Here is a 14,092-nt window from a genome sequence, read left to right as displayed (position 1 = left end):
CTCGAGAAAGCTCAGTGCACTGTAGTTGGTAAAACATGCATCAGATATCGTTTCTGGGGGTGTTTTGAAGGAGCCTTATGATATAAATTTACTCATTCTGGAGGAGTAAAATAGGTGATAAGCTGCACAGAAGAAAATTAGAAGAAGCATACAACATCATGCCTGTGATTTATAGACTGGTTCTTACAGGGTACTGGGACCTCCAGCTAATACCTAATATAACACTCACTTCCTCCTACCTGAGTTTCTGATCTGCTTCATAGCCTAATTTACATTTTGGCAAATTAAAGTTATTCCCAGTTAAAAGAAATATAGCAGCTACAAAACTCAGAACATTGAGATTTTACTCATTTTTGAAATAAATGACCAAGTGCATAAAGGGCCTAATTAATTACACTGGTAAAATTGAAATCTGGACTGTAATTTACAAATGATAAATTTAAAATTGTGTTTGTTTGAAGATCAAATATTTATAATGATTTAAACATAAAAAGAATATCTTAATCTTTAAGAAACACTTCCTACATCAGATAGAAAAAGATGTGTATGTATGTAACCTTTGGTGCACATAGACTTTTTAGTTTAAATTAAAGTGAACTTTTTTGTCAAAGAGAATTTTGACATCAGACATACTAGTAATGATGACTTCTTGACAAACTCTTGTAATAAAGATTAAATTATAATAGTAAACCTTTCAAAGCACGAATTCTGCTCAGTACATGAGTCCTAATGAGCATCATATAAACACATCCAGAAAAAATTAATCATTTTAACACAAAGCAGATATATCAAATAATATTGAGACTTGGCCTGTGAATCTTTAGTATCTGTAACAGTATATGTATTTTTTGGTTTCACTAGTTTCTAAAGCCTGTGAGAGTTTGAGTGTGACTGATTTTTGTTACCTCTTCTGTCTCCACTGGCAAATACAGCATCTGGCCTAGAGATGCTATAATCAATACCAGGTGTTAAATAGGATTTTCAAATTGGAAATTATAACATTAGCACCTAATGGGGTGCTAATATGGGATATATAGTTCGTTTGTTGAACTGGACAGGCCTAAACGTAGGAAATAGTTCCGAAATATAATCACACAATGACAGGTAACAATCATAAGTTATTAAGAGATTATATACTGAGTTCTCATCACAAGGAGAAAAAAAATTATTTTCTTATATCTATATGAGATGATGGATGTTAACTAAAGTTATTGTAGTAATCATATCACCATATATGTAAATTAAACTTTCATTCTATACACCTTAAACCTTATGCAGTGATGTATGTCAGATATTTCTCAATAAGACCAAAAAAATAAAAATTAAAATTAGTATTAAAAATGTTTAAACCCTTCTCTTCATTAAGCCAGGGGATGTTCTCTCACTACACACACATATATATTAAATTATGGCATATTTGACAAAAAATTAAGTCTCAAAGTAACTTTGGAACTTTATTCTCCCAAGATGCATAGTAGATTCATTCTAAAATGTGTGATATTTTTAATAGAGTTGTAACTAAATTGTGGTTCATTGAGAAGTGGGACATTTGGCTATCTCTGTGAATTTAGAACATAAATGGAATGAGAAAAGGACTTGAAATGGATATATTTTAAAAACTTTCAAGCCCTTTTTTCCCCATACGTTGACACTTATACACAAAATCTGGGATTGAGCATCTTGTAAATATATTTACCAAGGCGTTCTTTATTCACAGTTTAAGCACATGGATGTATTATTCATAGGGAAGTGGAAAAAAAAAAAAACAGAATCTCAGTGAACAGTTTAAAAAAAAAACCCTTCATAGTTATAGAAAAGATAAGTAGAGGACTCTACAGTTTTGTGTACATATTTATCAATATCATCATATTATCATATCATATCATTATCAATATCAGCATCATGGCCTCAATATCAATGTCATCATCATTTTTAAAAAGTACCACTTGAATCTGGTGACAAATACCTAAGATTTCTTAACTGTTTCAGAGTTCAGTCCATAATGAGAGTGAATTCAGGCTTACTGTTTAGAACATTAATTTTCTGCCTGCTGAAGCAAGCCTCCATTTTACAGCAAGAATGCCCTAAAAATGCAGAAAATGCTAAGCTAGAACAAATACTGGAATGATTTATTGCAAAATTAATGCATGCCATCAGTCTCTTGGGCTGTGAAAGACGTCTCATTGGCTGCCTAAGTACTAGATTTATGCAGTTTCTCTTCATGGTTCGCTTGTCTATACTGTTTAGGATGAGACATTTTAAAGCAGAATAGCTATCAGTGGTGGTATGCATTATCCCTTCACCTTACATTTCAGTTACTGAATGGATCTGCATGTGAATTTGTACTATCAAAGACAGAATAATTTAAGAAGTTTACACATCACAGCAGCACGTCTCTTGCAAAATTAATACCAGGGTCACAATGCCCTAGATACACATACTGGAATATTTTCATGAGTAAATCCTGGATGGTTTTCTACAGTGATAAGAAATTTACTTTTTTTGCATATGTAGTTTCATGTCTTTCCATTGTTCAGTACAGGATTCATTACATTAGACCAATTATTCTGTTTCATCACTGTATCAAAATGTAGTCACAAAATGCTTCTGAGTTTATTGTGAGCCTAATGGCCAGTCCACCACTGCGTTAGGAGGTTTAGATGAGACGTAGATGATAGTAACAACACCTGTGACAGCTATTGTTTCCTCTAATAGGTAATAGAGTTTGACGATGGATCTGGATCAGTTCTCAGAATACAGCCCTTACGGACTCCACGTGACGAGGCCATTTATGAATGTGTGGCCTCGAATAACGTGGGAGAAATAAGTGTGTCCACCAGACTCACAGTTTTACGTGGTAAGTACTGAAGTACAAGGCTGCTGCTTGTGTCACTTTTGAAATTCTGTACCCCAGGTATTCTTTTGTAGGATCATTGAAAAGACTAGCATTGTCATGACACTTAATTGGTAAATATGTTGAAGTCAAATATTTATTAGGGTCAAACTTTAACTAGACAGTGGGTGCTTTCTCTCATAAGACTTAAAAACTGCTAGTCAGGGAGAGAAAAAAAAATTAAAGAAGTACTGATTTCAAATGTCAGATACCATTTTGATTTTTGGTAAAGAACCTCAAAAGCAAGCAGGTTATGTTACTCTTTTGCATGTTAACTTCACTCCTGTGTGGACTTTTCATATATAGGTCAGCAGCAGCTTTTGCAAATTACCAAAGCTGACATTGATTCTTGTAAAATTAAAGGGATATCTTCTACCTAAAGATGATTTGTTATTAATGAGAAGAATCACGAATGACAAATATACCTTTCTTATGTCAAAAAGCTAATTTTCTTCATGATTTTATATTTCTTAGACTAACATCTGTTGGTGGAAAGGGATTGGAAACAGTGTATATACCTTATGTGTTTCTGGCTATGTGGCTTCTACAGTTTGTCCAAAGCCTGGGATGATTTGCCAGATCTTTAGTACAGTGTGTCTGCTTTCAAGACTTCCTTTAGAATGACAGTGGAAAAGAAGAAAGGCTAGTGATGAATAATATTGCCGTGTATAAAATACATATAATTTGGTCTTCTGTGTAGAGATAAGGACATAGCCTAATTGGGTTTCAGCCATAGTTGATATTTCTAGATGAACTCTTCTGTGCCTTTGTTTCTTCCTTTCTCATACAACCCTGCATTTGTTCATTTATTTCCTTTGTATTGCTTTGAAATTCACTTTGTGTGATTCCGCAATTTAGACAGCCTTCAGATGAGAATTAGAAAGAAGAGACCATAATTAAATAATCTTAGAGAAACATGTATAGATTAAGAACATTTCTCCTCCATTCTGTATCCCCCAGCTTTGAGGGATATATTTTCTTTGTATGTTTAATAAAACCAAAAACATTTCCTTTAAGATCTACTTAGTACCAGAATTAATCAGTCAACCTGAGAAGCCTAGAAAAGAAGATTTACGTATACATCCTAAAATGTGTTTTAAGTAATAGAAACGTCTTACTAAGTCTTAGGGGAAATATTGACCAAGTAGATAAAAATCTTTGAATTTTGTATAACAGAATGCTGCTTAAAAACAAGCAAGTCAGGTGTGAGGTACGTTTCTTGTCATTATGACAAGCTATGTTCTTATAGAATGTTCTCTGTCCCTCTATAAACATACAAAGATGTTGATAATATATTTGAAAATAAAATTAAATGCATGGTTAGGCTTATAAACAAGAAAGGTATTTCCAGGTACTGAAAACAAAGAGAGAACCTCCAGATAAAAGACAATTTGTAATCTTACAAACCAAGATAATAGCCAAATGGACTATATGATACAGGGCTGGTGATTTAACTCTCCAATATGACACAGCTCTATATCAAATAGGATGGTGGGAAGAAGAGCTAGATCAGTTTCTGTATAAGGTAAGAATTCTAGCACTATTTCTGTAGTACAATACTTAGAACTCAGAAGCTAATGAAAAAGCTGGTTAGAAATAGTGAATCCCATGGAGTGTGGAGCATGCAGCCATGTAAGGATCCACCCCATTAGAGACGCCACACAGTCCAGGACATACAAGTCCAGATAAGGTCATTTATTTACAGATGGGCTCATTGGTATCCATTCTAATAAAACATGAATGCCAGTTCCAACACATAAGAGCCAGGAAGCCCAATTGGTGAGAGTTGAAGTTACAGTCTGTGAAGTGCAAATAATTGAACTCTGTGAATGGGTTCTAAAAGAAATGAATTTTAAATATTTGTAAGGGTAAAGAAAAGAGTAAAATCTGTTAGGTAAAATAAGACATTAGGGAAAAAAGAGCAGTTAGGAGAAGCTAGATTTGGGAGTTGGAAACTTGAAGACTATGTCTATATGTACTATAATATGTACTAAAATATATGCATATGTGCATATACTTGTGTGTGTTCACATAAATTTAGATGAAAGGTCCGAAGACTGTTGAGTAATTTGGGAGGAATATTCATATGGGAAGCAAAACCAGATTGATTTGTTGGTCTTTTAAATTTTTGACCTTCTCTTATTCACGTGGTTTATAACTAGTGCTATCATGTAGAAAATGTATTATGAAGATGCAATCAAGTAAAGTTTATTAGACACTTTTTTGGATGTTTTCACCTTCTGAGTTTCCCGAACAAACCCCTTAAGAGGAAGCAATGGCAGTTGTTTGGTTTGACTTAATCTTTATGTGTTTGATGAGGACGTTAATATGAAATTGGAGGAAACGATCCCTTGACATAGACATACACGCGGGTTTCTATTGTCCTTCCTCCCAGCTGATTGGGGTCCTCCCATCTCATCTGCTGTTATCCAGCTGGCTCTCTGTAAAGGAAATGCATTTGAAATTTTAATGTGATCTTAACTTTCTATGTGAATATCTGTCATATATAAGTACATTTGTATGAAAATTTATGTTTCTAGTAAAGTACTTAAACCTTATTTTTTTAAGATTATTTTTAGCAACTTGGAAATGTTTCATGAGAAAAACTCAGAGATATTTTGGATAATGAAAAAGTAGTCTAAACATAACCTTAAAATAGAATATTTTCATGTATCCTTGCAGGATGAAATAAGTGGACTTGGGAAGTACCTTTGTTTCTCAGAGTTGCCTCTTTGTTTAAAATTTCTACATAACTTTTGGTAATCTTATTAGTAATAGTCTTTAAAAATATTCTAGTTGGTAAACTGCATTTCTAGATTATGAACATTGTAAACAGTTAACTAGATGAACATGAGGAGTTTTATCCTATAGTTGATGGGCTTTATGCCCATTTTAAGTTCACTTTCCCTTGAAAATCACATTGGCAGATACCCAAGCTCTCTGCTCTGCAGTGGATGGAAACTGCTTTGCACTTTTTATCCATTGCCCCTTGTCTGATGCCCATTTTGTCCATATGGGTCATTTACTTTTTACCCACTTTGCTGACAGTGCCAAAAATGTGCCAGCTGTCGTGATGGGTTTTGTCTAAGTGGACTGGATGGAGAACACTAATTTATTTCACACAGGCCACTAGAGGACCTGATTAATTGGAGATTTAGTCATCTGACCTGTGCAACTAATGCACAAGACATTGAAATAATACTCTGACCGCTCATGTGTATTGAAGGGAGTATTTCAGGGAAAACTTGCCCTGTGTAGCTCATTTCAAATTACCCTCATGCTGAAAAACTGTTTTCATAAGGAAGGATAACTTCAAACTCGGGCAGAACATGCCCCTGCCCCCCACCCAACCCCGCTCCCCGGGGAATGAGATGTTTGAGCAACTACCATTTATATGGGTAGACTGCAGTTCATAGAAGTAGTGAATGTGGTATTTATAGACTCCAGGTCATTTATTGATTTATTTTGGTTGCCTTGCCTGTGGATACATAGGCAAATGCCATCTCCCTAGTTCTGTAGCACTTTAGGGGGCTGAGCATAGCTGTCGTACATGTTTTCATCCTATGCAGAACTTTAAGTGGAGGCCTCTAATCTCACTGAGAGGTTATTAAGGGCGGAGCTTTGCCTAATAGTGGGATTCTGCTGAGGACTTTGGATTTGGTATTAGACTTACGGTGAAGGGCAAAGTATAGGACCAGAGAAGGTGTTAAGAAGAGTGGTTATCATCCAGATGGAATTGGTTCTTTCTGAGTCTTTGGTTCACAAGCCACCATTTCTTCCTGCCCAAAGATATCAAGGGGAAAGCTTGGAAATTTGGGTAACGATAACCAGAGATGAAAATGTTCTCTCAGATACATCTCATCAGCCACTGGTTAGGGAAAATGAGTTATCACCATCCACAGAGTTTTCTTTCCTGTAAGAATCGAGGATCATATGCCTGTTTTAGGAAGGAAGACATCAAGAATCCTTTTTTTCTTACTCACATAGCTCCCCTTCTCTAAGAGAAAGTTCTAGAAAAATTTAGTCAACACTCTGTGACTAAATATGTTAGTTGAATTTAGATTTTTTAAACGTAATAATCAGAAAATGCACATTTTACCATCTAAAACTTCATGTACTATGTAATTTTTCTAAATTTAGTGGATTACTTTCTGAGACTTGCCCATTTTGAAATAGTACTGCTCCTCAAAGCACCACCAGCACTACCATAACCAAAGAGCATGTGTGTGTGCTCAGTCATGTCCAACTCTGGGACCCCCTGGTCTGTGGCCCGCCAGGCTTCTCTGCCCATGGGGTTTCCCAGGCAAGAATACTGGAGTGGGTTGCCATTTCCCACTTGAGGGTATCTTCCCAACCCAAGGATCGAACCTGAGTCTCTTGCATCTCCTGCATTGGCAGGTGGATTATTTACCCCTGCACCACTTGGGAAACCCCACAACAAAACAGGGCATGATATACAGGATTGTTACTACCAGTTTGTTCCGAGATCACACACTAAGTAAAATTATTGTCTACAAAAAGTTAGCTGACAAAATATGAGACAATTTAGTTGCTTAGTTTTGCTGACATATTTTATGAAGTGGCACTTAGATTTGAGGATCTACTGCACGTTAGTGCATCATAGTTTATGAATGATCACCATCAAGGCATATGATAATACCCAAACTCCCCAAGTTCAGGTCTCAAATAATTTGAGTCCCAGCTCCGGCTCTGTCTCAGAATTACTGTGACATCTTGAGCAAACTTATTAACCTTCTTGTACTTGTGCTCATTTATTTATCTTGATGTCATGTGCACACGGAAGGCATTGAATTGGTGGTCTCTCAGATCTCTGCTCTTTGGCTTTCTATGTTTCAGTGACATCCCTTTTTTAGCAAGTCAGTTCTTGCAAGATGGCAAAAATATGCTCCCTGAAGGTGACTGTTACTGATATAGTAAAACACACAGCTAGCATTTGGGTGAGACAGAAAAGGCATTTCATTGGGAAATGGAGAGAAATGTTTGCATAATACGTCTGTTTCAAAAAATGTAAGCCATTATAGCAGTTAAAAAAAAAAAAAACAGCTTTACCATCTTTCAGGGAGAAGGCAGTCGACTCTCTCTGCCATTGTTATACTACCCTGAGATCAGAATTAGCATGTTCATTACAGTTTCATTTTATTAATGCCTCTTTTTGAAGATGAACACAGTTGTCCCTGCTGTGAAAATGGTACTTTGCCGTTTATGTTATAAAGTGGTCTCGGCTGGGGATCCAGGCTAGGAACATTAAAGAACAAAGCACAGCTGCTTGACTGTCACACAAAAAGATTTTTATGAAAGACTGAAACAAAAGGAAGGATGGCCAACACAGAACAAAACTTGCTGACAATTATGGTACCAAGTGAAGATAATTTGAAAAAAGGTTTATAAAATACTCTTGTACTTGGAATAAATTGATACAACATTATAAAGCCTTCCTGACTACTCCATTTCCTGGCTGAAAAGAGGTGCAGAGCCATATAAGTAAACAGAAACTTCTGACTTTCAGTTCTTACAAATAACTGTTCTTTACATATTAGTACGTATCAGTGTTGACGAAGGCAGGAGCCCGCATGAACGGTTCCCTGGAGACTCTAGGACCAGAGACATTAAACCTGATAATATCTCGGAGAAAGTGAGTGTGTGGGCTGAAGATATTCATGTTTCCCTGTGATCAGTTTTTTATGGATCTTCCTGTTGGAGACACATGTTGCTTTCTTTTAATCATTATCATTTGTTTTTCCCTGTCAGGCTACTATCTTAAAAGGTCTCAGAGAGAATGGGTGCACTTGTGAATTGTTGCATTTATGTGAGAGCAAGTTTATACTTTTGGCTTCATATTATATTATTTAAGATAATTTAAAAATGAGTATTGAGTCAAATGAGCATTTACTGTTGATTGGTTGATTGATGGAGATATGGAAATATCGAGTTGGAAGGGAGTTTGGTGAACCGAAGAGAATCACTTACATTTGATGGAAGAAATCAAGGTCTAAAGAGTTTGAAATGAATTTTTTCTTGGTCAGACAGCTAAAATTTCCTTTGGTTTTTACCCAGTCAGAAATAATCCCTGCTTTATTATGTTGTGACAATGTATTCCAGTCCTTCAGATATTCCCTTTTGAGATATAAGAAGACAGTTCACATTGTCCAGGAAGAACTGTGTTCTTCCAGCTCACCAGTCACAGACAAGCAGATATGAATGCAAATAGTGCTAAACAGTCTATGGATGTGTGAAGTGCGGAAACTCCACTTTGATGGTGCATCATGGGGAGGAGGTCTCTGAGTTGGGGCTTGAAACTATGTAGGATTTTATCAGGCAGAGCTAGTATGAGAGACGGTTAGGGATAAAGTTTCATGAGCATGCTTGCACACATAAAAAATTGCTAAATATTTGATGGTGGTTGTGGGTGGTATATTAGGGTTCTCCAGAGAAACAGAACCAATGTTAAGTGTATGCATATTTATACTTATTTTGTTTATATATGTAAAGAGATTTATTATATTGCGTTGGCTCATACTATTAAGGAGACTGGAGAAGGAAATGCTAACCTACTTCAGTATTCTTGCCTGAAGAATCCCACAAACAGAGGAGCCTGGCTGGGTACAGTCCACAGGGTCTCACAGAGTCGGATACATCTGAGCGACTAAACCACATTACAGAGGCGGACAACTCTTGAGATCCACAGGTTGAGTCAACAAGCTGGAGGTCCAGGAAAGCTGATGGTATGGTTTGAATGCCAACAGGCTTGTGACCCAGGAAGAGCTGACATTTCCCATTTGAGACTGAAGGCAGGAATATGCCAAGATCCCAGTTCGAAGGTTGTTAGGTAGGAGGAATTCTCTTATGTGGAAGAGGGTCATTCTTCTTGTTCTGTTCAGACCTTCAACTGATTGGATAAGGTCCACTCACATTAGGGAAACCAGTTTGCTTTACAGGGTCTTTTGATTTAAATGTTAATCTTATCAAAAAACACTCATATGGTAACACCCAAAATAAGATTTAACAAAATGTCTGGGCCCCTTGTGGCCCAGTCCAGTTGATACATGAAATTAACCATCACAGGTCAGTATAAACAATAGTAGCTCAGAGTAGAGCAGAAGTTAAAAGGATAGTAGTAGAAGAAAATGAGACTGGGACATACTTCATTGGCCAAAGAGATTAAGCTGCAAAAGTGAGAAATCATGCGACTAATATAAAATCATCTCTACGTGAGTTGAAATTTACAGAGGTTTACTAAAATACTTAAACTAGCATACCAAACAATTCATGTACCTTTATACACAACTGATGTTTATATCAGTACTTTAAGACTGAATATTTGGTTGTCTTTCACTGATAAAATTTGAACAATTTTTAAAAATTCAATTTTCTGGTTTTCAAAATTAGTTTTATTTTAAGCTACTAATTAAGATGTAGTTTTCAGAGTTGTGCATGCATAATTTATTGGGATTTAGGGCATAGATATACCAAATGCCTCATCTAGGATTTAATTATCAAAATCCTAATTATGTATCTCCTTAGAACAGCAAGTAGCTTATTTTATCTTATTAAAAAAACAATGACTTGTGAATTAATGCCACATTAAACACAAATATGATGACACACATTCAAGTGTTCTTAATATATTTTATTAAAGATAGTAAGAAAATTTAAAGACTGTCTTATCTGTGATTTTTCTAAATGACCTTGTGTTTTAATTTATACCTCAAAATCTTCCATGCTTTTATTTTTGTATCTTTAACATTTATTTTTGATTTTTAATGTTTATAGTTGCATTAAATATGCATATATTATTTTCACACAGTGGATTTTTTTAAAGTAATAGATTTTAACCATATTATTGCATATTAAATTCTTTTTCTCACATGCCTGATGATATGTGTGTGTTCAGGTAATAAAATTTGAACTCAGTTTGGGTTTTTCTGAAAGAGATCCTACATTTTTCAGAATGTAACACCAAAAGACTTTAAAAGAGTGAAATTGCTTCATGAATGAGACTAACTAATCAGTATTACAGTTTTCAGATATTTTCTATACTTCTAAGTTGATATTAGTACTTGTTTTTATATATTTGTTTAATTCCATGGGCAACCACAGATGAATCATTTATCAGACAACTAGAATATTAAATATGGTAGAAAAGTATTAGCTCGTAAAAACTTGATAGCTTTTAGTATATGTGATTATTATTTATTCATGCTTATACCTTGTAAAGTTAAACTAAAGACTCTGCTTGGGAAATATATATACACACACACACTTATTTATATATATTGTACATGGTATATAATGTGGTGTGTGTCTGACCTATTTGCTTTGTAGCACTTTGCACTATATGAAATTATATTCTTTATTTCTTGAAACTCTCCTTTCAGGCGCCCCTTTTCCCTTTACATTGTAGCTCCATTATATTTTTCTCTGGCCTAGGAGTGTTCCTAGCATTTACTGGGCATTCAACAAATATTTGTGGAATGAATGTATGCCATAAAGAAGAATATTTAAATATGGTTATATAAATACATGCAATGTAGTTAAGAGATCATTTGGGCAGGAATTAATCTCACTTTACATATAATGGACAAAAGCGATCATCATTTCGTTAGTCATTAGAAGATGGAGCATGTGACTGAGAACCAGAAAACCAAGGCAAATGAAGTAAGCACTACAAAGAGAAAGAGTGAAATAGAGGGATTCACAATGGAAAGAGAATGCTCTTCATAGGCTAGGTAGACATGGGTTCATATCAGTAGTCCACTGTTTCTGACTGTATGAGTGTAGACATATTACTTATATCTAAACTTGAAGCTCCTCATCTTTAGAGTGAAGGATGATCCTAACTACCTTTAAGGGTTATTTTTAGAAATTAATCACGGATATGAGTAGAACATGTGGCACAGTGACTCAGATACAAAAATTGCTTCCTTCTCTGTTATCCCCATGAAGCTGAACTCTTTGCTTTGGCCCTCTTATCCACTGCTGAATCCTCAGCATCTAGAATAGTCCCTGACTATGATGATGGCAGAGAGGATAGGGTCAACAATTCTGGAAATGAGGTTTTTGGTACCTTATAAAACATTGCTTAGCTCAAAGGCCTGAACATCAGCTTTCCACATGGAAATAAGCTAGTATAAGACTCTGAAAAATATATATGCATTACCAAGTTATTTGGAACAACTGAAGATTGTGTATTGGTACAATGCTCTCTAATATGCAACACTTAAGAATTTGAACTTCTTTTTTTTCCCCTCAAACATTTGTGCTTAATTTTGTGTTAACACACTTCCTCATAGTCTTCAGAATTCTTGCACGTTGGGTCCCAGCAGTCAATTGCTTGGACTACATAGGTCAAACTAGAGTCACACTTGAAACAGGATTTCTGTTCTGTTACGTCTGGATTATGGCAGGTCACAGAATAGAGTAAAATTATTAATTTCTTAAACATCTATGAAAATGAAGCATCATTAGTTATACATTTTAGAAGCAAGAAAATCATACATCGTTTCAACATTTAAAGAGGTAATAGAAAATAATTTTTTCCCTTCTAATTTTTTTTGCTAATACCTTTTTTGTAAGAAGTGATAAAAGGTGTGGTTACAGGTTCAGGTTCTTCCATCAGACTTCTGAGTTCAGACCCTGACTCCACTATTTGCCCTGTGGTATTTCTCACATTTCTCTTAAGCTTCAGCTTCTTTGTCAAGTAGAGATAATAAGACCTATCGCCTAAACTTGAGAGGGTGATTCTAGGAGATGATCCACATAAAACTTTTAGCAAAGTGCCAGGTATTCAGTTAACGTAAGTCTTTCTGGAGGATATGATTCGTCTCACCAATGATTACTACTAGTAATGCTACAGATATCAATAATTAATTTTAGCTTATTTTAATTAAAGAGTACTACCCTATTAGTAAAGTAGAATTTTCTGGCACAGGCAAGACCATCTCTGTAAGGCTAGAAAAACACACACTTTATAGTCATTAAGTTGTGCTGCTTTGGTCCAGATGCACGCACCACCAATTCGCTGCTGTGGTTCCACAAAATATTGGGTTGGCCAAAAATTTCATTTGGGTTTTTCTATAAGATCTTACAGAATATTTAGCATTTAAAATTCGAATGTTATCCTGACATAAGTGATTGGGGAGTGTACTTAAGAGAACATGGGAGGAAACTTTCTTTTATCCTAAACAGAGTTTTTTCTCCATACTTAGACTAGAAGTGTCACGTAGGCAGGACTTTGTTCTGCTCAAGATTGAGCACCCAGCATAATGTTTGACATGCTGTAAGTTTTCAGTAAATATTTGATGATTGAGTGAGCAAATGACAAGTTTGACAAAGGTGTCTGAATATTTTTCTCTTTCAGAGCTACTTCATTTAAGGTTTTATTTTTAAAAATCAGAAACAACAGAATATATTGCCTCCACATCTAGGATAAGCACACAGTTGCTGAGAAGCCATTTGTATTAATTCGTGGATTTTTTTCATTTGATAATATGGTTCTCTGCATGCCAGAGATTGTGCCAAATGTTGGGAGTATAAAGGTGGAAAAGACATTATCACCACCTGCCTTCAAGAAAGCTATAGTCTCTGCTTGACTAGAAACTGTAATTTTGGTTAAAATGACAAGGCAGTTATACATATATACTGTAGTTGGAGATAATGAAGCCTATTTTTAGAGGTGTGCTCACAGTAATTCAGCTTATATCTTTCTAAGTTAGTACTTGCATAAGAACTAATGTCTCCTTGAGTATTCCATCACTATGACAGTAAGGTCTTGAAATGTAAAATGTATTTGACATATGAAGCCTCAACTGACAGAAAAATTAAACTTGCCTTTTTTTCCTGATGAGTAAAATTGTTCTGAGGAAAAATTTTATTTGTGGAAAGATTTAAGATATACTTTGCTTGGGTTTTGAGAAAATTGGTGCAATAAAAATACTTAAATAATTAGCTTGAAAGTAATATTCCCATTTGTTTCTCTCCCAACTAACAGTAAGAGGAGTTTTTATTACTGCACCGTTTTATGACTGCCTTTTGCTCTGTGTTGAGATGACAAAGAATACCTAAATAGGAAATGATTTTAACATGTGCTAATAAAATACCTCAAAACATCATCTTCCTCAGAAAACTTCCTTCAACAAAATTGATTATCATAATAAAATATTTGTGTATTGAAAAATGGAA

At 35.2% G+C, this 14,092-nt stretch overlaps 1 protein-coding gene across 13 annotated transcripts in view; it reads left to right on the top strand.

The window, feature by feature from the left end:
* The window catches only part of PTPRD (protein tyrosine phosphatase receptor type D), a 427,632-nt gene that overhangs the window by 100,657 nt on the left and 312,883 nt on the right, over positions 1–14,092 (top strand). For all 13 annotated transcript variants that reach the window (XM_043487052.1, XM_043487049.1, XM_043487053.1 and 10 more), the window contains exon 3: positions 2,716–2,857. In XM_043487052.1, the coding sequence (XP_043342987.1) occupies positions 2,716–2,857 (142 nt within the window). The remainder of the gene's footprint in view (positions 1–2,715; positions 2,858–14,092) is intronic.

The sequence above is a fragment of the Cervus canadensis genome, chromosome 14 (assembly GCF_019320065.1).
Source record: "Cervus canadensis isolate Bull #8, Minnesota chromosome 14, ASM1932006v1, whole genome shotgun sequence".
Lineage (NCBI taxonomy): Eukaryota > Metazoa > Chordata > Mammalia > Artiodactyla > Cervidae > Cervus > Cervus canadensis.
The sequence above is the reverse complement of the archived record's forward strand: the minus strand, read 5'-3'. Positions and strand labels throughout refer to the sequence as shown.